The sequence below is a fragment of the Bos indicus x Bos taurus genome, chromosome 25 (genome assembly GCF_003369695.1).
Source record: "Bos indicus x Bos taurus breed Angus x Brahman F1 hybrid chromosome 25, Bos_hybrid_MaternalHap_v2.0, whole genome shotgun sequence".
NCBI lineage: Eukaryota > Metazoa > Chordata > Mammalia > Artiodactyla > Bovidae > Bos > Bos indicus x Bos taurus.
In genome coordinates, this window is record NC_040100.1 from 21637583 (window position 1) to 21660499 (window position 22917).

The 22917-nt window shown below is 47.0% G+C and overlaps 1 protein-coding gene across 2 annotated transcripts in view; it reads right to left on the reverse strand.

The window, feature by feature from the left end:
• Positions 1 to 268: 268 nt before the first annotated feature.
• The window catches only part of SCNN1G (sodium channel epithelial 1 gamma subunit), a 31329-nt gene continuing 8680 nt past the window's right edge, over positions 269 to 22917 (reverse strand). For both annotated transcript variants that reach the window (XM_027527635.1, XM_027527638.1), the window contains exons 4-13: positions 22286 to 22476; positions 21193 to 21296; positions 17852 to 18015; positions 9119 to 9217; positions 7474 to 7591; positions 6410 to 6488; positions 6269 to 6326; positions 6018 to 6079; positions 2403 to 2478; positions 269 to 2107 (exon numbers count right to left, since the gene is read on the reverse strand). In XM_027527635.1, the coding sequence (XP_027383436.1) occupies positions 1727 to 2107; positions 2403 to 2478; positions 6018 to 6079; positions 6269 to 6326; positions 6410 to 6488; positions 7474 to 7591; positions 9119 to 9217; positions 17852 to 18015; positions 21193 to 21296; positions 22286 to 22476 (1332 nt within the window). In that variant the 3' untranslated portion in view covers positions 269 to 1726. The remainder of the gene's footprint in view (positions 2108 to 2402; positions 2479 to 6017; positions 6080 to 6268; positions 6327 to 6409; positions 6489 to 7473; positions 7592 to 9118; positions 9218 to 17851; positions 18016 to 21192; positions 21297 to 22285; positions 22477 to 22917) is intronic.

The window sequence follows — 22917 nt, forward strand, 5'->3', positions numbered from 1 at the left end:
ACGCTGCCTAGGTTGGAAACCCAGCTCTGCAACTTCCTAGCTGGATCACCCTGGGCTAGTCACTCAACCTTTCTTTGTCTCAGTTTCTTCATCCACACAGTGGGATAACCATACCTACTTACTGTGCTAATCCCAGGGTTGGTAGATTTCTTTTTCTGTACAAGGCCAGGGAATAAATACTGTAGTCTTCCGGGGGGCTGCAACAGCAGCTACTCACCTCTGCCTGCTGTGGTAATCCAGCCATACACAATTAGTGAACAAAGGGGCATGACCGTGTTCCAATAAAACTTTATTATGGACACTGAAATTTGAATTGCATATAGTTTTCATGTCACAAACGGTCCTTCTTTTGATATTTTTAACAGTATTAAAAAAAAAAAAAAAAACACCAAAATCACTCTTAGGTCACAGGCAAAAACAGGATTTGGCTTGTGGGTTGAAGAGTGCAGTCCCCTATGCCAATCTTTGGAAGTGCTGAGTGCAGCAGCCAGCACATGGTTCTTGAGCTGATAGTAGGCACCTACTGTGTGCTTAATACACGTCAGCTTCTATCATCATGGAAGGTGTGGATATGGCAGGAGGCAGCTGTCCACGTGGCTGACTTGCTGCTTAGGGGCAGGCCGTCAGTGGGGGAAGGTGGTCTGCCTTGGAGAAAAAGCAGCTGAGATGGGTTATCAGGAAGTCATGCCTTGGGCTACCACCGGACAGGAGTGGCCAACAGAGTCCTTTAACTGGCCCTTCTCTGCTAAGGGCCCAGAGTATTGGCTTAGCTGTCCAGAATGTGTCCCCCTCCCTGCCCCAGCTCAGAGTGAGGGCCTCCTGTCACACCCCTAGGTGCCCCCATAGAGCCCCCTTCCCCTCTAACACTCCAAGGACCCTGTGCCAGCTCCCTTCTGAGGGCTCAGAGCAGACCTTGCCCCCATGTCAGCGACTGTTGCTGCTGCTAAGTCACGTCAGTCGTGTTTGACTCTCTGCGACCCCATAGACGGCAGCCCACCAGGCTCCGCCGTCCCTGGGATTCTCCAGGCAAAAATACTGGAGTGGGTTGCCATTTCCTTCTCCAATACATGAAAGTGAAAAGTGAAAGTGAAATTGCTCAGTCCTGTCTGACTCTTCGCGACCCCATGGACTGCAACCTACCAGGCTCCTCCATCCATGGGATTTTCCAGGCAAGAGTACTGGAGTGGGTTGCCATTGCCTTCTCTGAAGTCAGTGACTAGGAATGGTTTATTCACAAACAGCTCCAGCTCCAGGCCCAGAGCTTCCTCCTATCTTTGGCACCAGGCAGTGAATGTCAGGCCTCAACACGTAAAGTCACATCCTTGGGTCCCAGCCCAGGCTGGAGGAGTGGCTGAAACCCCCAACTTGGGGCTTTGGAGGAATCTCTTGCTCTCTCTTTCTCTCAAGATCTGGCCAAGAACTCTGTCAGGCTTCACTCCTGGCCTTTGTCCAGGCCGGCCCCATCTCCTTGGCCCCATCTCTCTCTGTAGCAGGTGTGCTAAGGGGTTTGGCCTGCAGGATCTAGCTTGTCCTAGGCGGCCGTGAGTACGGCTGGGAGGGGTCCGACGGTCCCCTGCACATGCCCAGGCCCACCTTGTTCAAAGCAGACTCGTAGTCAATGTCTCTGAAAAGCCCAGCGAGGGGAGGACACCCCCTGTGTGCTGGAGACTCTAAGTTCTCAACCGTGGCTGGTGGTCTTGGCTCCATCTTTCTTCCCCGCCCTGCCTCAGGACTCAGCAGGCACCTGAGTGTCTGTGAGCTGACTGGAGAAGGCCCTCTCCAAGCGCAGGGTGTTGTATCTGGGGGGTGGTGTGCCAGGCACCTGGGACCCTGGGGCTGGAGGCAGACTCAAGGCAGAGGTGAAAGTGGGCAGGTCATCGTCTATGTCAAGGCTGGGGTTATCCCGGCCCTGCGGGGCACGGGGAGCCTCAGGGCAGGCGGGTGCTCGTCTCCGGGCCCACCACCCCTTGGCTTTGTGCCACTGGTGGCGGGCAATGATGGAGAGGGAGTCAATGAAGAAGACCTCGATGATCTCAATGACGCAGACGACGGAGCAGCTCATCCACAGGCCCAGCTGGCCACCGATGTTGGACAGAAGCTGTTCGATCTGCAAGGGAGGCCAAAGCACACGATCAAGGGGGAATCCCCACCAAGCTGGCTTCATGCAAAGACCCTGAGGCCCAAGGGAGCCACTGGTTAGCCCTGGCCCTGAACAGGTTTGGGGAAGACAAGGGCAGGCTGTCTGTCCCCTCCTACCCTGCCCATTCTGATCTGAGGCCTGGTTGGCCTTTGGTGGCCCTACTAGCTTGGGCTGGACCCCCCACAGTCTGACTCTGCTCCCTGAGGCCAGGCAGATGGGCAAAGTCGCAGACCCAGGACAGTCTCAGAAGGGAGCCACTCACGCTGTTGGCAGGGTTCTCCATGATGGATCTCTGGTTCAGGTCTTTGTAGAATATCAAGAGTTTGGCCAAGTCTGTCCTGTAAGAATTCCAATAGGCAGGGCCAAGGTGAGTTGGAGGCTTTTGTGCTCTAGCAAATAGCCAGCCCCTCAGCATGGCTGTGTATCTCCGGCCCAGCCCCCAGCAAGGCCCAGGCTCTGAGCTCCATAGGGTGTCTTAGAACCTGGTTTATGGGGTTCCTTGTGCACCACAGAGCACATCTCCAGCCGGGACCTAGTCACTCAAGCCATCCCTTCACTCAAAAACCATTTCTCCAGCTCTAGACTAAGTCAGTCCCCACAGCTGCCCTCCCACAACTAAACCCTGCAATCGTGATTGTCTGATGGCAATCTAAAACACGTCTGGGAGACAGGTAAGTGATGTAAACGAACCAGAGGGGAAAAATGATAATAACCATAATAATAGCTAGCACTTATTGACCACTTCCTGTGTTGCCAAGCATTCTTCCAAGAACCTTGTGTGAATTAACTCATTTAATTCGCACAACAGTCCTATAAGGCAGGTATCTCCATTTTACAGACATGGAAACTGAGACACAGATTGGTTGAGTAACTTGCCCAAGACTACACAGCTCATGACTGGTAGAGTTGATATTCAAACCTAGCTACATCTGACTTTAAAGTTCGTGCTCTTAACCACTCACTGGACTAAATTCCCTCCTGTTAGGACTGTGGCAAGCTAGAAAATTCATGCTTATCCCAGAAAGGTAGCCAGTACTCAGTACTCTTCAGTGCTTTGCAAAAATGGAAGTTGAATGTTGCCAGAATTTTTGATCTCTCAGGAAAAGTTGGAAATAACAGGTTATATTGGTGGAATCATATTTGGCTCAGGGGTCATCACTTTGCAATACTTGGTTTAACAGTTTTCAATGATTTCATCAAAGTCTATCTTTATTATTAGACTCTAAGGAGAGATAAGAAAGCCTTCCTCAGAGATCAATGCAAAGAAATAGAGGAAAACAACAGAACGGGAAAGACTAGAGATCTCTTTAAGAAAATCAGAGATACCAAGGAAACATTTCAGGCAAAGATGGGCTCGATAAAGGACAGAAATGGTATGGACCTAACAGAAGCAGAAGATATTAAGACAAGGTGGCAAGAATACACAGAAGAACTGTACAAAAAAGATCTTCATGACCAAGATAATCACGATGGTGTGATCACTCACCTAGAGCCAGACATCCTGGAATGTGAAGTCAAGTGGGCCTTAGAAAGCATCACTACGAACAAAGCTAGTGGAGGTGATGGAATTCCAGTGGAGCTATTTCAAATCCTGAAAGATGATACTGTGAAAGTGCTGCACTCAATATGCCAGCAAATTTGGAAAACTCAGCAGTGGCCACAGGACTGGAAAAGGTCAGTTTTCATTCCACTTTCAAAGAAAGGCAATGCCAAAGAATGCTCAAACTACCACACAATTGCACTCATCTCACATGCTAGTGAAGTAACACTAAAAATTCTCCAGTCCAGGCTTCAGCAATATGTGAACTGTGAACTTCCAGATGTTCAAGCTGGTTTTAGAAAAGGCAGAGGAACCAGAGATCAAATGGCCAACATCCGCTGGATCATGGAAAAAGCAAGAGAGTTCCAGAAAAACATCTATTTCTGCTTTATTGACTATGCCAAAGCCTTTGACTGTGTGGATCACAATAAACTGTGGAAAATTCTGAAAGAGATGAGAATACCAGACCACCTGACCTGTCTCTTGAGAAATCTGAGGTCAGGAAGTAACAGTTAGAACTGGACATGAAACAACAGACTGGTTCCAAATAGGAAAAGGAGTACGTCAAGGGTATATATTTAACTTGGCTTATTTAAACAAGGCTGCTTATTTAACTGAGTACAGATGCAGAAACGCTGGGCTGGAAGAAGCACAGGCTGGAATCAAGATTGCCGGGAGAAATATCAATAACCTCATATATGCAGATGACACCACCCTTATGGCAGAAAGTGACGAAGAACTAAAAAGCCTCTTGATGACAGTGAAAGTGGAGAGTGAAAAAGTTGGCTTAAAGCTCAACATTCAGAAAACTAAGATTGTGGCATCTGGTCCCATCGCTTCATGGCAAATATATGGGGAAACAGTGGAAACAGTGTCAGACTTTATTTTTCTGGGCTCCAAAATCACTGCACATGGTGATTGCAGCCATGAAATTAAAAGACGCTTGCTCCTTGGAAGGAAAGTTATGACCAACCTAGATGGCATTTTTCAAAAGCAGGGACATTACTTTACCAACAAAGGTCCGTCTAGTCAAGGCTATGGTTTTTCCTGTGGTCATGTATGGATGTGAGAGTTGGACTATGAAGAAAGCTGAGCGCCGAAGAATTGATGCTTTTGAACTGTGGTGTTGGAGAAGACTCTTGAGAGTCCCTTGGACTGCAAGGAGATCCAACCAGTCCATGCTAAAGGAGATCAGTCCTGGGTGTTCTTTGGAAGGACTGATGCTGAAGCTGAAACCTCCAATACTTTGGCCACCTCACTCGAAGAGTTGACTCATTGGAAAAGACTCTGATGCTGGGAGGGACTGGGGGCAGGAGGAGAAGGGGACGACAGAGGATGAGATGGCTGGATGGCATCACCGACTCGATGGACGTGAGTCTGAGTGAACTCTGGGAGTTGGTGATGGACAGGGAGGCCTGGCGTGCTGCGATTCATGGGGTCGCAAAGAGTTGGACACGACTGAGCGATTGAACTGAACTGAACTGAAGTACCTTGGAGGCAAGGATCATGTCTGCTTGGTCATCATGGCACCCCCCAGCACCTCACACCTTGCCTAGTGGACATTAAATAAGATGCTGGAGACCAAACTGGGGTAGGGAACCGTGTAAACAGTAATGACCCAGAGAAATGTGAGTTTACATGGCAATCCCCCACCCACCCTCTCCACCTTTGTCTCCATCTGTTGAGATCCTTGAACTCTGGCCTGGCTGATTTTTGCTAAAAGTCTCTTGGAAGTGAATTTTGATAAGGAAAATCAAGTGCGATTAGAAGCTGCAAGGTTTAAAAGAGTATTTTTCCAAGTGGGTCAAGATACATTAGGAAATCATGAAATAAATGTACTGAGCTTACTAGTACCTTTTACAAAGTGAAATATAAAAGATCAGGTTGCATGCACAGAGAGATTCGAAATCTTTATCAACTGATATAGGCACTAAGCATTTGGAACTATGCTGTGACCCGTCAGACGGTTGTAAACAATTGGTACACAAGTCGGATGGTTTGGTACACAAGTGTGCAACATCTGACAAGCAGCCTGAATGCCCTGTACATCATAAAAGAGTACTGTTTCATGATAGTTTTATTCTGGCGGTGTATTCAATGCACCACAATAGGATAAGTATCAATATTTTCATGCTGTGCGTTGTGGTCAACAGTTGAGAGCCCTTAGCCTAGAGCAGGGCCTACCTCATGATAAGACTCAAGAAATAACTGTTGAATAAAGGAATGAGTGAAGGGATGAACAAATGAAAAGGAGAGGGTTTAGCACAGAGGAATCAAGTAAGGAGGCTGGAACCAGGGTGGGCAGGAGCAGAGGGAGCAGGGCGGAGATCAGCTTACTTGTTGAGTTTCTTCTTTATTTGCTGGCTTTGGTCCCAGGTGAGAATAGACAGCAACCATTTCTGTGGTGGAGAAAGAAGTGGCCTGGGGATGCCTGGAGAGGCCAGAGCCAGCCTGTCTGCTCTCTCCTCTCAGCCCCAGCTCCTGACATGGACCTCCCATGTGGATCACCTCTGAGGCCAGAGGACTCAGCCAGGACCTCAGGCTACAGGCTGAAGGTTCCAGGGGGGAAGAGTGGGCAGAGTACTTACCTCGGAGACCTCCGATGGCCACTGTGCCAGGCTGGTGGTCAGTGTCCACTCCTTAAAGCTAAGCAGAGAAGGGCATGGAGTGAGTGTGGGTGGCCTGGCCCAGCCCAGCCGTGTTCGTCCCACCCCTTTGGGTCCACTCACCTGCAGGCTTCCTTGCACACCGACTGGCAGCCCAGCTCTTCCCGGACGAAAGCCTGGTGCAGCTGGTAGTAGCAGTACACTGAGGAACGGGGTGCAGGGAGATATGAACTTTGGGGCCACAGGGCCCTTTCTAGGGTTTCCCAGTGATGCCCCCATGCATGCATGCTTAGTTGCTTCAGTCGTGTCTGCCTCTTTGCGACCCCATGGCCCATAGCCCGCCAGGCTCCTCTGTCCGTGGGATTCTCCAGGCAAGAAGACTGGAGTGGGTTTCCACGCCTTCCTCTAGGGGATCTTCCTGACCCAGGGATCGAACCTGCATCTGCCTGCATCTCTTGCATTGCAGGCGTATTCTTTACCCAGGCTACTTGGGAAGCCTGATAACCCCACAGTCTCCTTTTAGTGATTTCACCTTCCACTTTCTACAAATACTAGTTCTCTGGAAACAATTGCTACCTTGTGATTTTGAGAGACAGAAAATTGCCACAGTTAAGAACATTAGCTGGAGGTGGGATGGGTTGGCAGTCCTTGCCTTGGGTCTAGCTTTGTTAGACCCTGGCTGTGTGACCTTGGGCAAGTTGCTTAACCTTTCTGAGCCTCAGTTACCTGTTCTGTGAAAGGACACTATCAATAGTCCCTACCTCCTCAAGCTGACAGAGGGGGTTAGGGACTTCGCAGAAGCTGGGTTGTAGCATTTGGTCATTAATCAGAAAGTGGAATTCAACCCAGGCTTCACAACAAGAGTGAAACTGGTTAATATCTCTCTGTCTCCCTCAGGTCAAAAGCCATCAGGGCAGGGTCCTGGGAGGGCCTTAGCTATTGCCAGGATGGGGCTGATGCTGCTCCTGGGGTGTGCAAGGTGGGGGTGTGCAAGGTGGGGAGTGTGCAAGGTGGGGGTGTGCAAGGTGGGGTGTGCAAGGTGGGGAGTGTGCAAGGTCGGGGTGTGCAACGTGGGGGTGTGCAAGGTGGGGGTGTGCAAGGTGGGGGAGTGTGCAAGGTGGGGTGTGCAAGGTGGGGGTGTGCAAGGTGGGGGTGTGCAAGGTGGGGGGTGTTGGTGTCTCACTCACTCCAGTTGGGGTGCTGCTGGTAGTTGCAGTAGTCAGCTCCCCGAGGTAGAGGCTGACTGTACTGGGCACACCCGCAGTTCTCTACCATCTTTGCCTGGAAGCACGAGTGAAGGCAGATCTGAAAGACAAGACCCAGGAGTTCCCTTAACCTCCTTGCTTGCGGCTGCCAGAGATCTCCCCTCCCTACATCCCCCAGTCAGAGAGGGTCAGCCTCCCACAGCCTCGGCAGACAGCATAAATGTACCCCTCATGTCCTGGCTGATAGGGTCAAAGGGACAAAGCTAGAAAACGTATTGGGAATTTGAGCTGTGGAGGCCAGGATGAGCTAGAGAGGGGCTGGGGTGGTCATTTGCCACCATGTGAGTGCTGACCCAGAGGTTAGTGGGGAACTTGGAGCAGGTGCCAAGAAACAGAGAAACAAACACAGTCTCCAACTTTCCAGTTTTCAGCTGCACGCACTCCACGCAGGATCCCTGGGGATCTTAAGGTACCATGATATCCACAAAGCTTAGAGCCATAAAAGCTAACAATGGGGGCTTGGAACTCAGGCTACTTGAGTTCATATACCAGCTTTGCCACCTCCCAGTTGTGTGACCTCAGGTGAGTTACTTAAACTCTCTGATGCTTTGTTGTCTTCATTTGTGAAATCAGTATAACAGCACCTACTTCATGAGGTTGTTGTGATATGAATAGAAAGATGTAAAGTGTTTGTAAATGCTAGCTTCTCACTAAATATTGTCCCGAGTGTCTTTCCACTGAGCTGACTTTTCTTCTGTCTTAATGTCAGTGTGATTGCATCTCTATTTCTTACAAGCAGACCTTGTCTGACCACTAGTCTCTTTTCATTCAGTGTCTCCACCACCTCTCAGCTCAGCTCTAATAGAAGCTAGAGGATTCAGGGCAGAGGGCGCCTGGTTCTTTTGCTCTGCTGGGTGATTCTCATTTGACTCTCTAGGTGTCCTGGTGGGAGGCAAAGGGCAGACTCGCAAAACAGAAGACAAGGTGTAACAGGTGATCGCACCCAAGGGTCAATGTAGGTAGTAACTAATGGGTGGTGGAGAATGCAGGGAACCAAAGAACGTGTCTCATTTGATAAGGCCACTCTACCCACTGTTTATCCTGTAGGAATACGGGCCCATTGTTACCAGATCTTGTTTTTCAAGAGAAGCTAGAAATCTGGGTTTTCTTATGAAATTCCCCGACTTTTAAACCGGGTGAAAAACCAGGTGGGCAGGTTGGTAGAGGCCTTGGAAACCACCGATTAGCAGTTCCTGATCCAATGCAAACTCCCCTGGTGGCTACTGAGGAGCACACAACTTGTCTAAGGCTGTCAGTGGATAAAAGGCACCCCTTAGCCAGCCCCTCCCAGACTGCCTCCTCCTCCTGTCTCTCATTCCCCAAGGCTGATTTGGAAGCAGGTTTGCCGAGCTGTACGTTCTGTTCCACGCAAACCTCGACTAAGCTCTGGTTACAGGTGGGTTGAAGAGGACTGGAACCAGCCGGCATCATTTGTTCTTGAGATCTTTGGATGAACCCCAGGATTCTCACCACAGTTCCTGGTCCCAGACACACCCCAACCTATGTATAATTCTGTCTCCTGGGTCCAGACCACAGCCTGGGGCTGGGTGCTGTCTCCAGCCTGTACCTGGAGGGAATACGTGGCATTGTAGATGTTCGTGATCTGCACGTCACTCCAGTCCTCCGTGCACTGGCTGTAGGGATCACTCAGCTTGAAGGACTCCGTCTGTAATCACAGCAGCACATATTCAGCCCTGCACCTCTCCAGGACCCAGACAAGGGGCATTGCTAGCAGCTTCTAGGAGCTGAGCAACCACCTACTCATTCATTTAACCAATTTATTTATTGAGCACCTACTAGGAGCTTGATGCTATTCTAGGCACTATGTCACTCAGTTGCTTAGTCATGTCCAACTCTTTGCATCCCCATGGACTAGCCTGCCAGGCTCCTCTGTCCATGGGATTTCCCAGGCAAGAATACTGGGGTGGATTGCCAGGCCCTTCTCCAGGGGATCTTCCCGACCCAGGGATTGAACCTGAGTCTCCCACATATCCTACATTGGCAGTTGGATTCTTTACCACTGAGCCACCAGGGAAGCCCTCTTGTGAGCACTATGGAATCCACAATGATCGAAATAAGTTCCCTGCTTTCCTGGAGCTCACATTCTAATGCAGTAGACAGATGACCAAAAAGCAAATAAATCATTTTGAATAATTTTTTATAGTGATTAATGGAACTAGGTAGAAACTGGAAGGGTTGGGAGGAGGGGACAACCTTTCCAAAGTGATTAGTAAAGACATCTTTGAGAAAAGAACATGTTGGTTGGACATGGAATGGCAGGAAAGAGCTGGACTTGTCAAGAAACATAGGAAGAGGAGTAGGCAGAAGGAGCAGCCAGAGTGGAGGCGGGAGAGGGCCAGGGTGGCTGGACCATGGTAAAAGGGAGAGCTGTTGCTGGAGATGACGTCTGAGAGGGATTTAAGGACAAATTGTGGCAGTCTCCTACACTGCTGAGAAACATGGGTTTGGATTTGATTTTCTGAAGAGTAGTGAGCCACTGAAGAATCCACGGGGATGGGGCAGGAGGGATTAGATGAGCAGTGACTGTGCTGCATGGTATTCTTGTCTCAGCGAAGGACTCATTTCCTACCTTCTTGCCTTTTGGTCCCAGAAGGTGATTTGGAAAAATGGACTTTCTTATAGAGGACCAAAGAATGCCCAGCAGTATAGAATGATACCCTGATCAGAGGAGGTAAGAACATTGCAACTCACTATTTGAAAGCCTTATTAAATTATGTTTTTTATTATGGCTTACACATTTGATTCTAGCTTAATATTTGTCACTATAAAGGAACAATCCAGACAAGACAATTAGGGGAAAAGAAGGATAATGTCTCCCAAGGGGGAGCAAATATAGAATATAAATTGTGACCAACTCACAGCTAGGATTTGGTGTGTGTGTGTATGTGTGTGTACAAAGTTTTTTTTTTTTTTTTGAGATGGGGAGGGTAAAGGGCAAATGGATGTCAGATTTATGGGAGGGAAGAAAACTCCTGAAAAGTGGCTGAATAGAGAGAAAGATAGTTGGGGGTGGGTGGGGTGAGGGGGAAAGAAATCAAGAAGTTTGGTGCAGATAGAAACTGTAGCCATCTCAAAGGGCTACGATCTCTTTCTGTTTGTATTGTAATTCATCTGTTGATCCATTAGTCTTCCTCAATTAACTGCAAGAACCTCCAGGGCAAAAGACAGGGCTCATTTTAAAACATTTAAACAGAAGAAGCAAAGAGGAAAGTAATCATCTGATTTCCTCCCTTCCCCTGGGCACCTACTTCAACAGGTCAGATTTCCATCCTGAGACCCAGACAAAAAGATTCACATGTTCCCTTGCCCTACGATATCCTTTTCTCATTCATAATAAAGAGTGTGTCTTTCCGTGTCAGTATAGAATAAACAGACTTACTTCATTCCTCTAAGAGCTGGGGAACAAAGAGATTCGGAGCTTCTAGTACATGCCAGGGCTAGGCTGGGAAATGGGCACAAGATGCCAAGCAGTGGCTTCCCTCAGGGCACTTTCACCCAATGCTACCCTCTAAGCTTCTCCAAGCTGCACACTCCCAATCAGGTGTCCCTTGGAGCCCCCAGGTCCTGCTAAACTGGCCACAGAGCCTCGAGTGTCAGCCCTGGGCTCTATTTGCCTGCAGGGAGCGTTCAGTACCCTGAAATCTAGAGGAGAGGGTCTGTCCACACAGGTAAGCCCTATGCAGTTGGCAAAGGCAGCTGTGGCTCCTTCTACTTTGAGAACCAGCCTGAAGACCACTTCCAGGAAACTGATTGTGAGAAAATCATTAACATCGTGATTTTTATGCTTTTTGAGTATTCAATGGCCCTTTACTCTGAATGATGCTTATCAAACTCAGAGCTCCTGGATTATTCAGGCTGTTTCCTAAAACACCTGGGCTGGGGCAGGTAGGGCAAGCAGCCTTTTTAGAGTGGAATAGATGTCTTCAGCTTCTCGGAGCCTCAGTCAGAGGAACCTGGACAGAGCCCTGGCTTTCTCTCACTCTCTCTCCCCCTTACTCCCTCATGTTTCATTTCCGCTTTTCCCTGTCAGCTTTCCAGAACTGCTGACATGGGCAGGGTGGGGAAACATTTTGGCTTCTGTCCTGATCCCTAGGGACCCCAAAATGAAAATGAATATATGTGTGTGTGTGAGAGAGCGAGAGTGTGTGAAGTTTAAACAGATGGATAGATAGGTGTGTGGTATGCATGCACACACAGGTGTGTGTGGGTGTGATTAGGCGTATGTGTGCACATGTGTTGTATGTGGGTGTATGGGGAAACAGACTCATTTTTCTCAAACCAGGTCCTATCTGCTTCCTTCTGAGAATTCTGGGGGAGGAGGGAAGTCAGACAGGAATCCTTAGCTCACCCCTGTAAAGTCTGAACTGTGTCAGAGAAACACCCAAGGGCAACAGGAAACCCTAGATGGAGTTATGGGTGCTTTGACTCTCTTTTCTTTTGTTTTGTTTTTATATTGTAATAAGTTATGAAATAATTCCTAGATGCTAATAAATTATAAGAATTTGTGTTCCTAATCAGTGGAGGAAAAAGAACTATTCAACATATGAAGTTAGGACTACTTGTTAAGAATTTGGAGGAAGTAATAAATCCTATCTCAATTTCAAATCCTTCAGAGATAGAAATTCTAGTGGGTTAAACTTTTAAATGAAATAATGAAATATTAGCTGAATAAATATGCACCAGGGAAAAATAAATGTATCAAAAACAATAAAATTCAAGGTAAAAAGAAAAAATAAAGAAAAGAAATAATGAAATAACTGGAAGGAAATTCAGCTCAGTATCTGATCTCAAGGAGGAAAAATACTCAGTAAACATAATGACTTAAGAAGAAACCGAAGACTTTGACTATGTAAACATCTGATGTTTTGCATGTGAAAAAGGTAGCATAATGAAAACTAAAATGAAAGCACAAACTGGGAAAGATATTTGTAACACATACGGCAAATCATTAGTACTCCTTCTAAATACTATATGGAAGAGAACAATATCTCACTCATAAAGAATGGGGGTGTCAGGAAGGACAAGAAAAATCTCCCCTAATGCTTATTTTTCCATCCTTTCATATCTCTTTTCTTTAAAAAAAAAAAAAAGGTGTATAGTAACAGCCAATATTTTTGGAGCACTCAACACACACCAAGCAGCATGAATCAGCTCAGTGAATTCTCACCAGCCTGTACAGTAATTTACTATCAGCCCTATTTCACAGTGAGGTAACTGAGACACAGAGATCACACGACCAAAGTGCAAAGTTGGGGTTTGGATCCTAGTTGTCTGGCTCCAGAGTCTGAGCCCTTAATTCCTGTTACCAACATGCCTGTGAAAAGAAGAGGGTGCTTTAAGATAGGAATGCACAGTAGGGTTTGCAGTGGCAGTGAAGTCTCGCCCCTCTTCAGGGCCTGGTCCGCAGCCCCCTAGGTGAACTTGTCTTTGCCCACTTCCTCATCTCCCATTCATGATCCAACCTATTGTGCTTTGGTTTCTGTTCCACTCCTTCCACTGAAAACTGTTCTGGCAAAGAACCAGTGACCTCTTGGTTGCAAAACCCAGAAAACAGCTTTTACCCTTAATCTTGCCAGACTGCTCAACTGTGTTTGGCACTCTAGCTAACACCTTCCTTGAAACGATCTTCATTTCTTTGACACCAAGCCTTTCCAGCTTCTGCTGCTACTTTGGTGCCTCTATTTCTCCATTTCCTCTCTGCTCAGCCCTTAAACATCTGTGTTCTGTCTCAGGTCTTGAGTGATGGCATTTATTTCTAAGTCTAGAACTATGTTAGATGCAGCCCACACCCCGCCATTGCCTCTGGATTTTTCTCCTGAGCTCCAGGCTTAGAGCATCTAATCACTGGACGTTTTCAGCCTGATTTCCCAAAGCTACACCTTGGGTATGTGCCAAACTGAAGTGGTCATTTTCTCCCTGAACCCTACTCTTCTTGTATTCCCTAATTCAGAACCTGTACTCCCATTCAACACAATACCCAAGTCAGAACCTAAATATGGATCTAACTTCCCCTGGCCTTTACCCGATGACCTTGGTTGTCAAGCAGTGTTGCTTCCACACTGTAAGATCTCTCAAATCCAGTCACTTCTGCTCATCCCCACAGCCATTGCCTCAGGGAGGGAGTCATAATTTCTTTCTAGTATTACTGTAAATACTTGGCTGCTACTGTAAATACTTGAGCCCCAACTTGCTCAAACTGTGATTTGAATACTCTAGTATTTTGAGTGCGCTTCAAAGTGGTTTTTCGAAATGATTCACTACATTATGAATCATTTTGAAATGAGACTTCAAATCCTTTCTGCAACCCCCTTTGTAATTGCTCTGCCCTTTGTCTGGAGTGGCCCTTCCTGATTCTATTTGCCTGACATTTGTCCTTAAGAAATCATCATCTAGAAAGCCTAGACCAACAGCTTTTGTCCTGGCTCCGGTTCATCCAGCCATCCAAAAATATTTACGGAGGATCTACTATGCTCTAAGAACTGAGCCTGGGAACAGACAGAAATGGTCCCTCTTCCCACAGAGCTTGGACCTGTATTGCAAAGCTGTGTTATCTTCTCTTAAAGGTGAATTTTGAAGGTAGGTACTCTGTTATACCCATCTCTGAATAGCCAGTGCTTTGGACACACAGTCCCTCAATGAATGAAAGAAGATTTGTTAACCAGCTGCCTAACCAACTGATTCCACCAGTTTAACATGCTTCTCAAAAGTAAATAAATAACTACCTAAAAAATAAAGAAGGAAGGACGTCTAGTGTGTTTGGATTTATTCTTAATGACCCTCTGGTGACCTCTCAGTAATCTTTGTTTTTTTCTGTTGTTGTCTTAAATGCTCATAAATCAGAACCAGAGCTGCCTGCCCCTGCTCTGTGGCTTTGATTTTGTACACCTCAAGTTAGGTGTAGCAGAAAACCCACCCATGTCTTTGTTTACCCATCACTGCTAAAGGGAGCATTTGCTTAACAATGTGATGGGCATTCTTAAGCTCAGAGAAGAAAACCAGAGGGCAATTCCCTTGGTTCTCAAACTTTCCCAAGCTCTAAGTTTGCAGACACTGTAACAGGCAGGAGGGAAGAAGAGCACGTGCTGTAAGAATGTGCTGTAAATTCCAGGTGCTTCTTCAAGTACAAAATTGCCAGGGGAACATTGGATCAAAATGCTCACTGTTCTGATCAGGGAGTTTTGTAATCTGCTGGTAAAGAGAGGAATCAGAGACCTAGTTCCTTAAGTAGGAACCTAAAGTCTTTCAAATCACAGTTTGAGCAAGTTGGGGCTCAAGATTTTTTTCCTGGGCCATCAGCATCCACACAGGCCAAGTTGGTACACAACACTTCTCATGTGGAACAAACTGCCCACATTGAACAAAGCCCCTAAGTGACATGGCTCCTTTGAGCGCCGGGGCTCCCAGATGACCATCCCCATGGTTTCTCTTGTCCAAGGTTGCTCTTGAATGGGACATGGCCAGGCATCGAAGCCACAGATCCCAGTTCAGCAACTCTGCTTTCCCAACTTAAATACTACTTCCTCAGGAAAGCGCCCCTTGAACTCTCCACTACCCCCCCCCCCCATAAAAGCCCTATTTCAGGCATCTCTGTGGTATGCTCTCATGCATCCTGTATTTATCCTTCTTAGCACCTATGATGATTACAGTTAATCACCTATGTGATTTTTGGTTTGTTATTATAAATTCTCTCTGCTAGACCCAAAGTCTAAAAGGACAGGGACAGTTCTGGGGACACTGATGTAGTTCCAGGATCTAGCACACATGAAGTGCTCAGAAAATGCTTGTTGGATGAATAGATAATGGATAGATATATGCACTCCAGTGCCCGTGATGTGACTTTGTAACACTTCGGAGACAGCATTTACGGCTGTGCTAAAGCTCTGGTGTCATCCTAGCTCTACTTTCTCTGAGGAAGACACACTTTTCTTCTTCTTTCATTCTAAACTACTCAGGTTTCTAAAGCTGAGGTTCCTGAGTTTGCTCTCTCTTGGAATGACCGCTGGGGTCCAGTAAAAATACAGATCCTTGGGCTCATCTCTCAGAGAGATTGATTCAGTAGACCTGATTCTAATGACCAATCTAGTTTGGAGACCACTTCTCTGGAGGAAAAAATTGTGAGGGATGAAGGGTAAGAGGTTTAATTTGGGGCGTTAGTGAAGTGAAAGTTGCTCAGTCGTGTCCAGCTCTTTGTGACCCCATGGACTATACAGTCCATGGAATTCTCCAGGCCAGAATACTAGAGAGGGTAATGTTTCCCTTCTCCAGGGGATCTTTCCAACCCAGGGATCAAACCCAGGTCTCCCACATTTCACGCAGATTCCTTACGAGCTGAGTCACAAGGGAAGCCCTTGGAATGTTAAGGTTCGCTATAAACAAAGGCATGAACAAAGGGTCCATAAGGAGAGATTTTTTCCCCTCCATAAATAGGTGAAAAAAATACCACTAAGAATGACTGTCAATTAAACTTATAATAGATGCCATTTTTTCTTAAATTAGCAAAGATTAAACATTGCAAGGAGATCCAACCAGTCCATTTTAAAAGAGATCAGTCCTGGATGTTCTTTGGAAGGACTGATGCTAAAGCTGAAACTCCAGTACTTTGGCCACCTCATGCGAAGAGTTGACTCACTGGAAAAGACTCTGATGCTGGGAGGGATTGGGGGCAGGAGGAGAAGGGGACGACAGAGGATGAGATGGCTGGATGGCATCACTGACTCGATGGACGTGAGTTTGAGTGAACTCCAGGAGTTGGTGATGGACAGGGAGGCCTGGCGTGCTGCAATTCATGGGGTCGCAAAGAGTCAGACGTGACTGAGTGACTGAACTGAACTGAAACGTTGCTTGATATCTGTTTTGGTACAACATCATTGGAGGGCAATTTGGCTAATCTACGTCTTGAATGATATACTTCTAGGAGGTAATTGGATGACTACACATCCCACTGCACTGTTGTTTTTAGTCATACCTGGAAACAAGCTCAAGTGTATCAACAGAGAATTGCTTCAATAACTTACCCACACAATGGGATATTATGTCTTTAAGAAGAATGAGGCAGAATCTATGTGTATTGCTATGGAACTATTTCCAAGCTATACTATCAAGTGAAAAGTGGGGCAGAACAGTATTTTGCATTTGCATAAAAGAAGAAATGATTATAGGACTTCCCTGGTGGATCAGATGGTAAAGCGTCTGCCTACAATGCAGGAGACCCGGGTTCCATCCCTGGGTCAGGAAGCTCCCCTGGAGAAGGAAACGGCAACCCACTCCAGTATTCTTGCCTGGAGAATCCCATGGATGGAGGAGCCTGGTGGGCTACAGCCCATGGGGTTGCAAAGAGTCGGACACGACTGAGCGACTTCACTTTCACTTTCACTTTCATACACAGGCTTGAAGAAGACTGTAACACCCTTCTGAGTCATGGAAGCAACAGCCATAGCTGCATGTGAAGGAAGGAGGAGACCAGCAGTTAGGGATAGAGGAGGTGTGTCTGCACAGTAGGATCCTTGTACTGACTTTGTACATATACTCCTTTGAAATAAGTACTTAATAGTTATTGTGGTAGGTAGAATGAGAGACAGAGTCACAGAGTGAGAGAGAGACTGGCATAAAAAAACCCAGGCCTAGAAACAGGAGACTATACAAGCAGTGACGTGACCAGGGGTGTCCTTGGACACCCCTCACCTTGCCCTTCTACTTCCACTGGGCATGGCCAACCCAAGGATTGGAGTCTGCAGCCCAGATGTGCTCCTGGTGACAGGTATGAGTGTTCTCAGCACCCAGTGAGCTCAGAGAAGGTCAAAGACTTGAGAGAAGAGGGGTTCTTGGTACATGAGCTGAAACTGACGGAAGCAGGAGGGACTAAATAGACCTGTGAAGGCCCAGTGACTTTCCAATAGTGGTTTACATGCTCCATTGGCCTGTAGGTGGCCCAGGAAGGTGTAAATCCGCTCCATTTATATCACTGACAAATACATCATTAGTATCTGATGCCTTGCTTCCAGCACAGGTTTCATAAATGTGGATGTCTGTCTCTTGAACAAGGAAGGTTCCTTCAATTCTTATCCTAAATGGTGTCCTGTCATTGTTCATCCATACAGAAGACATAAAGACAGCCCTTAGTGTAACTTAGAGAGTGACCATTTGAGTAATCATTGAAAAACATGAGACTATGCTTCCTCTTAAAACCAATACCCTTTTCTGTAAGTCCCACCTCACTGATTGTCCTTCAATGAAAGCTGTCCTCCTTGCCAAGCAGATGGAAGTCAGAGCGTGCTCTTACCAGGTGCATTCCTATGGAGGTGGCCATGGCCGTCTCAATCTCCGTTCCCACGTCCTCAACGAAGGGGTATTCGTCCTGCCGATGGATAATCACCTTAGCCCCAGTGGAGGACACCAGGAAGGGGTTGTACTCTTCTTCATTTATGTACAGGATGACCTGCAGCCCTGGAAGGACAAGGCAGCCCATTGTGGTCAAAACCCAGGAGAAGATTCCCTGCTCATAGCTTACCTCTCCCACCACTCTGGGAGCCTCAAAACCAAGACCCAGGCATTTCCTACAAGTGAAAAGTGGACAGGAGCAAAATGGGAAGCTCTGTGAGGGGAGCCTGACTTTTCACTGCTCTGTTTCCAGAGCTTAGCTCAAATAGGGTTCAGGAATAGTATCGTTACTGCAGTGTTGCCAAGCACAAGTTTTGCTACCTGGCCTAAGACGTGAACCTCCTTGGGGCTCTTTGAGATGGGAAGTTCTGCTGGGCACCCAAAGGGATGTGCAGGACTGCGGTTGAGATTCCAGTAGTGCATCTGACCACTGCCCTAAATCCTCTCCCTGATCCTACTGTTACACCTGTGTCTAATCTGAGCCGAGCAGCCAGAGGGACCTTTTAAAATCAGGTCACTCCCTTGTCTGAAACTCTTCAGAGGCATCTCATTGCATACACGGGGACACCATAAAATACTGTCCAGAAACCTGCTGCTGCTGCTAAGTCACTTCAGTCATGTCCGAGTCTGTGCGACCCCATAAGACAGCAGCCCATCAGGCTCCCCAGTCCCTGGGATTCTCCAGGCAAGAACACTGGAGTGGGCTGCCATTTCCTTCTCCAATGCATGAAAGTGAAAAGTGAAAGTGACGTCGCTCAGTCGTGTCCGACTCTTAGCGACCCCATGGACTACAGCCCATGAGGCTCCTCCATCCATGGGATTTTCTAGGCAAGAGTACTGGAGTGGGGTGCCATTGCCTTCTCCATCCAGAAACCTGACTAGCTCTCATATGGTGATGCCTTCCTCTTCATCCCACTCTCCCCCTCCATCAGGAAGCTCCAAGCACACTGGTCATCTTTCTGTTTCCAGAGCACACCAAATCCATTTCCTCATTGAGGTCCTCGGACCTGCTAGTGCTCAAATGCTCCTCAATGGACCGTATCATACATCTTCTCCTCTTCAAATAACCCTCATCCCAGAGGCCTTTCTGGACCTCCTTATCTGAAATAAAATTCCCATCTCAACTCAGCCCTTGTGCGGGGTAATTCTTGAGGTATAAACCTAGGATTGATAACCAGATAATGTCTATGTGCTTGTTCATCCATTTATCTGTTTCTCTCCAACAAAATACGAGCTCCTTGAAAGCAGGGATGATATCTGTGTTATTCACCACTGGGTCCCTAAGACTTGGAAGAGAGCCTGAAGTATAGAAGATACTCAAAAATATTTGGTAAACAAATGAGCAAATGAACAGGGCCTATGTGAGTTGAAAGAAGAGAATTTTTAAAATTATTCTGACTTCTTTTTGTTGTTGTTTAGTTGTGTTTGTGGAGAAGGCAATGGCACCCCACTCCAGTACTCTTACCTGGAAAATCCCATGGACTGAGGAGCCTGGTAGGCTGCAGTCCATGAGGTCGCTAAGAGTCGGGCATGACTGAGCGACTTCACTCTCACTTTTCACTTTCATGCACTGGAGAAGGAAATGGCAACCCACTCCATGTTCTTGCCTGGAGAATCCCAGGGATGGGGGAGCCTGGTGGGCTGCCGTCTATGGGGTCACACAGAGTCGGACACGACTGAAGTGACTTAGCAGCAGCAGCAGTTGTGTTTGACTCTTTTCAATCCCATGAACTGTATGTAGCTCACCAGTTTCCTCTGTACTTTACTATCTCCTGGAGTATGCTCAGATTCCTGTCCACTGAGTCAGTGATGCTATCTAACCATCTCATCCTCTGCCGTCCCCTTCTGCCTTTGCCTTTACTCTATCTGTAAGTGAAGGAATCAAAGCCCAGAGTGGGGAAGTGATTTGCTCAAGGTCACACAGCTCAAATGCAGCAGAGACAGGATTGTGCAACAGTTCCCAGACAACTTCTTCCCACTGACGTATGTGCTCTGAGTTATGGTTTCTTGCAGGTGTGGTAAGAACACAGACTGTGCAGTAACAAAGAGGAGGAGTCCAACTGGGTTTTCCTCCATAAGACCTTACCTATCCTTATAGGAGCATATCTATGTATAAAATCGTGTTCAGTTTGCTTAGAATCTTTCAAGATAGACCAATCGGTTGAGTTCCTGTCTTCTCTACAAAAGTCACGATAGTAGAGTAGCAATAATAATAATATTAGAGGTAGTAATTTTTGGTGGTAATAGTAGCAGCAGCAGCAATGGTAGTAACGGCAGTAACAGTAGTAATGACAACCACAACTAGCATTTATTGGGTGCTTAGTATGTGTTATGGACTGAATTGCGTGTCTTTCTGCAGACCACCCTCCACCCTATTTATATGTTGAAGTCTTAATCCCCACTGTGATTGAATTTGGAGAATCAGCCTTAGGCAGGTGATTAAGGTTAAATGAGGTCAGAAGGGTGGACCCTAATCCCATAGGATTGGTGTTCTCATAAGAAGAGGAAGAGACAACACAGCTTTCTCTCTGCATGCCACCAAAGAGAGGCCATGTGAGGACAGAGACAGGTGGCCAACTGCAAGCCAGCAAGAGAGTCCTCACCAGGACCAAATTTGCCAGCAGCTTGACCATGAGTTTCTAAATGTCCATTGTTTAAGCCACCCATCTATAATATTTTGCTAAGGCAGCCCAACCAAATGAATACAGCGTGTGTCAGGTCTTATTAACTGCTTTTCATGTTTTGACTTCTCAATTACCTTGTATTATCAGTACCATTGTTATTCCCACTTTATAAATGAAGGGGAGTAAACTTTCACTGGGCTTCACAGTGAGTGACAGAGTGGGTTTTGGCTCCAAAATCTGTCATCTTAATCAGGATAAAGGTGTGTTGGCCTCTCTAATCTCCTGCTCAGCACGTCTGGATTTAAGTCCATTCTGAAGCTGCCTGCTCGGCATTATTCACTCCAGCTACAATTTTAAACCTGAGTGGTTTCCCCAGGTGAAGAAACACCAGGGTTGTCCCTGCTGCTCTCTCAAAAGCAAAGAGGAGATGTCAAAAAAGAAAACAGATTCTGATAGAGAAGGAAAGAACTGACATGGATGAGAAAAAGTTGTATCCCCAGTTTCTGGCCAGGTTAGGGAGAGCCTGTATCTCTGGAAGGCTTCAAGCACCCCAACTGCCTGCTGTCAGCAAGCTTGTCATTAGAGCACCCCAGGATCCCCTTGATGCAGGTTTTCTTACCAAATTCACTGCCTCCCATGGAGGTGCTGAGGATAGTCTCATTTTGTCTATTGTTGAATGTGTAGCAATTCCCATACATTGGATGGTGGAAAAGCGTGAAGTTCCTACGGTGAAAGAATACAGGTCAGAAAGGGCTGTGCTGGGAACTCCCGTCACGCACCTGAGCTGACATCTCAGTGGGCAGTGCTAACGGGCCAGCTCTCTTCTGTGGACAATGGATGATAGACACAACTTATGTTCCCCATCTTTCCTCCGACAGATGACAAACAAGGCCCCTCGTCCAGTTGACACATGTCGATGTAGAACCACCCTCTGCTTTCCCTTCATCCTCTTAATCCACTCACCTCCTTCTCCATCCTGACTTGGCAGGCTTTGTGCCAATAAATCTGTCCTCACTTCCTCTTCGCTTGAATATCTCAGCCAACACTTGACTTTTTTTTTCCCATTCCGATTCCTAGCAAATGATTCCCAGAAAAGGAATCACATCATGCATATCCTTATACTGACTTTAGAATCCAACCTTCAGGAGACATGATTCTAATCACTCAGTTTTCACAAGGATCAATATACCAACTAACATATAGAAACATTTAGTATTTTAAAAGAATGAAGAAAGCCTTTACAATAAACAGGAACACTTTAGAATGCCCCATGACTTCCTAGTGTCCACCAGGAATCTGGGTGTTATCTTAATGGTAGAAAGGTATGAAAGCTCACGTCTGTCCACAGACCTTCCTGCCCTCCCTTCTTCTCTTCCTGCCTCCTTCCATCTCTCCTTCCTTACTTCCTCTTGACTAGATTGATGGTTCTCACTGGTATGCATGATGGTAATATACAAAGTTATATGTCCACCATCAACTACTCTGTTTTAATAATTTAATGAGTTTAAGGATGTTTTGACGCTAAGTCATCTTCATCTTCCTCACAGACTCTAGAGCTGAGCTCCTGTATAAGTCATTTTCCAAAAGGCAGGGTCAGTGAGAAGAGCACCTGTCACTCCCAAGACTCTAGCTGAGCTGCAGGTGCGTGCAAGGAGCCCAGCACTTAGAGCCCCTGGTCCCTGGAGCTGAGAGAGCAGCCTTCCACTACTGACCTGGCATCGCAGGACACCCCGTCAAAGAAGCAAGTGACCAGCAGCTCGTCAGCAGAGTAGCTCATGTTGATTTTCTTCTCCTGAGACACCTGGGCCATGATGTTCATGTAGTGCAGCTTGTACCACTCCTGGATAGCATTGACCCCTGAGCTGAAGGTGTAGACCGCACAGTCCGATGTGTCATTAGAACACTGTGGAGAGGAGGAGACACCAAGATAAAGCTATGGGCCCTGCCAGGGGCCCTTAGAAGGACTGTGAGCCTAAGGAACTGGACTCTAGATACTCAGGGGAACAGGAGAGATACCTGGGCAAGGATGGGCTTCTTCTCACTTCTGAGACCAGGGACTCAACATCCTCAAGCCTCAAGGACCAAGAAGGGGCTAAGTGAGGAAGGACACAGAGCCTCACTCTCATGAGTCTCTCAGTGAGAACCAAGACCAGCTTCCTCAGAGTCCCCAGATAGCCAGGCTTTTACCAATCATGGCTACTGAGTTCCACCCAACCCTCACCATTTCTTATCAGATCAACAGTCTAAAAATTGAGATTCTAGCCCAGACACTGCCATGACCTCTCTGCAAGACCCTGGGCAAGGCACCCAGTTGAGTCGCTCAGTCGTGTATGACTCTTTGCGA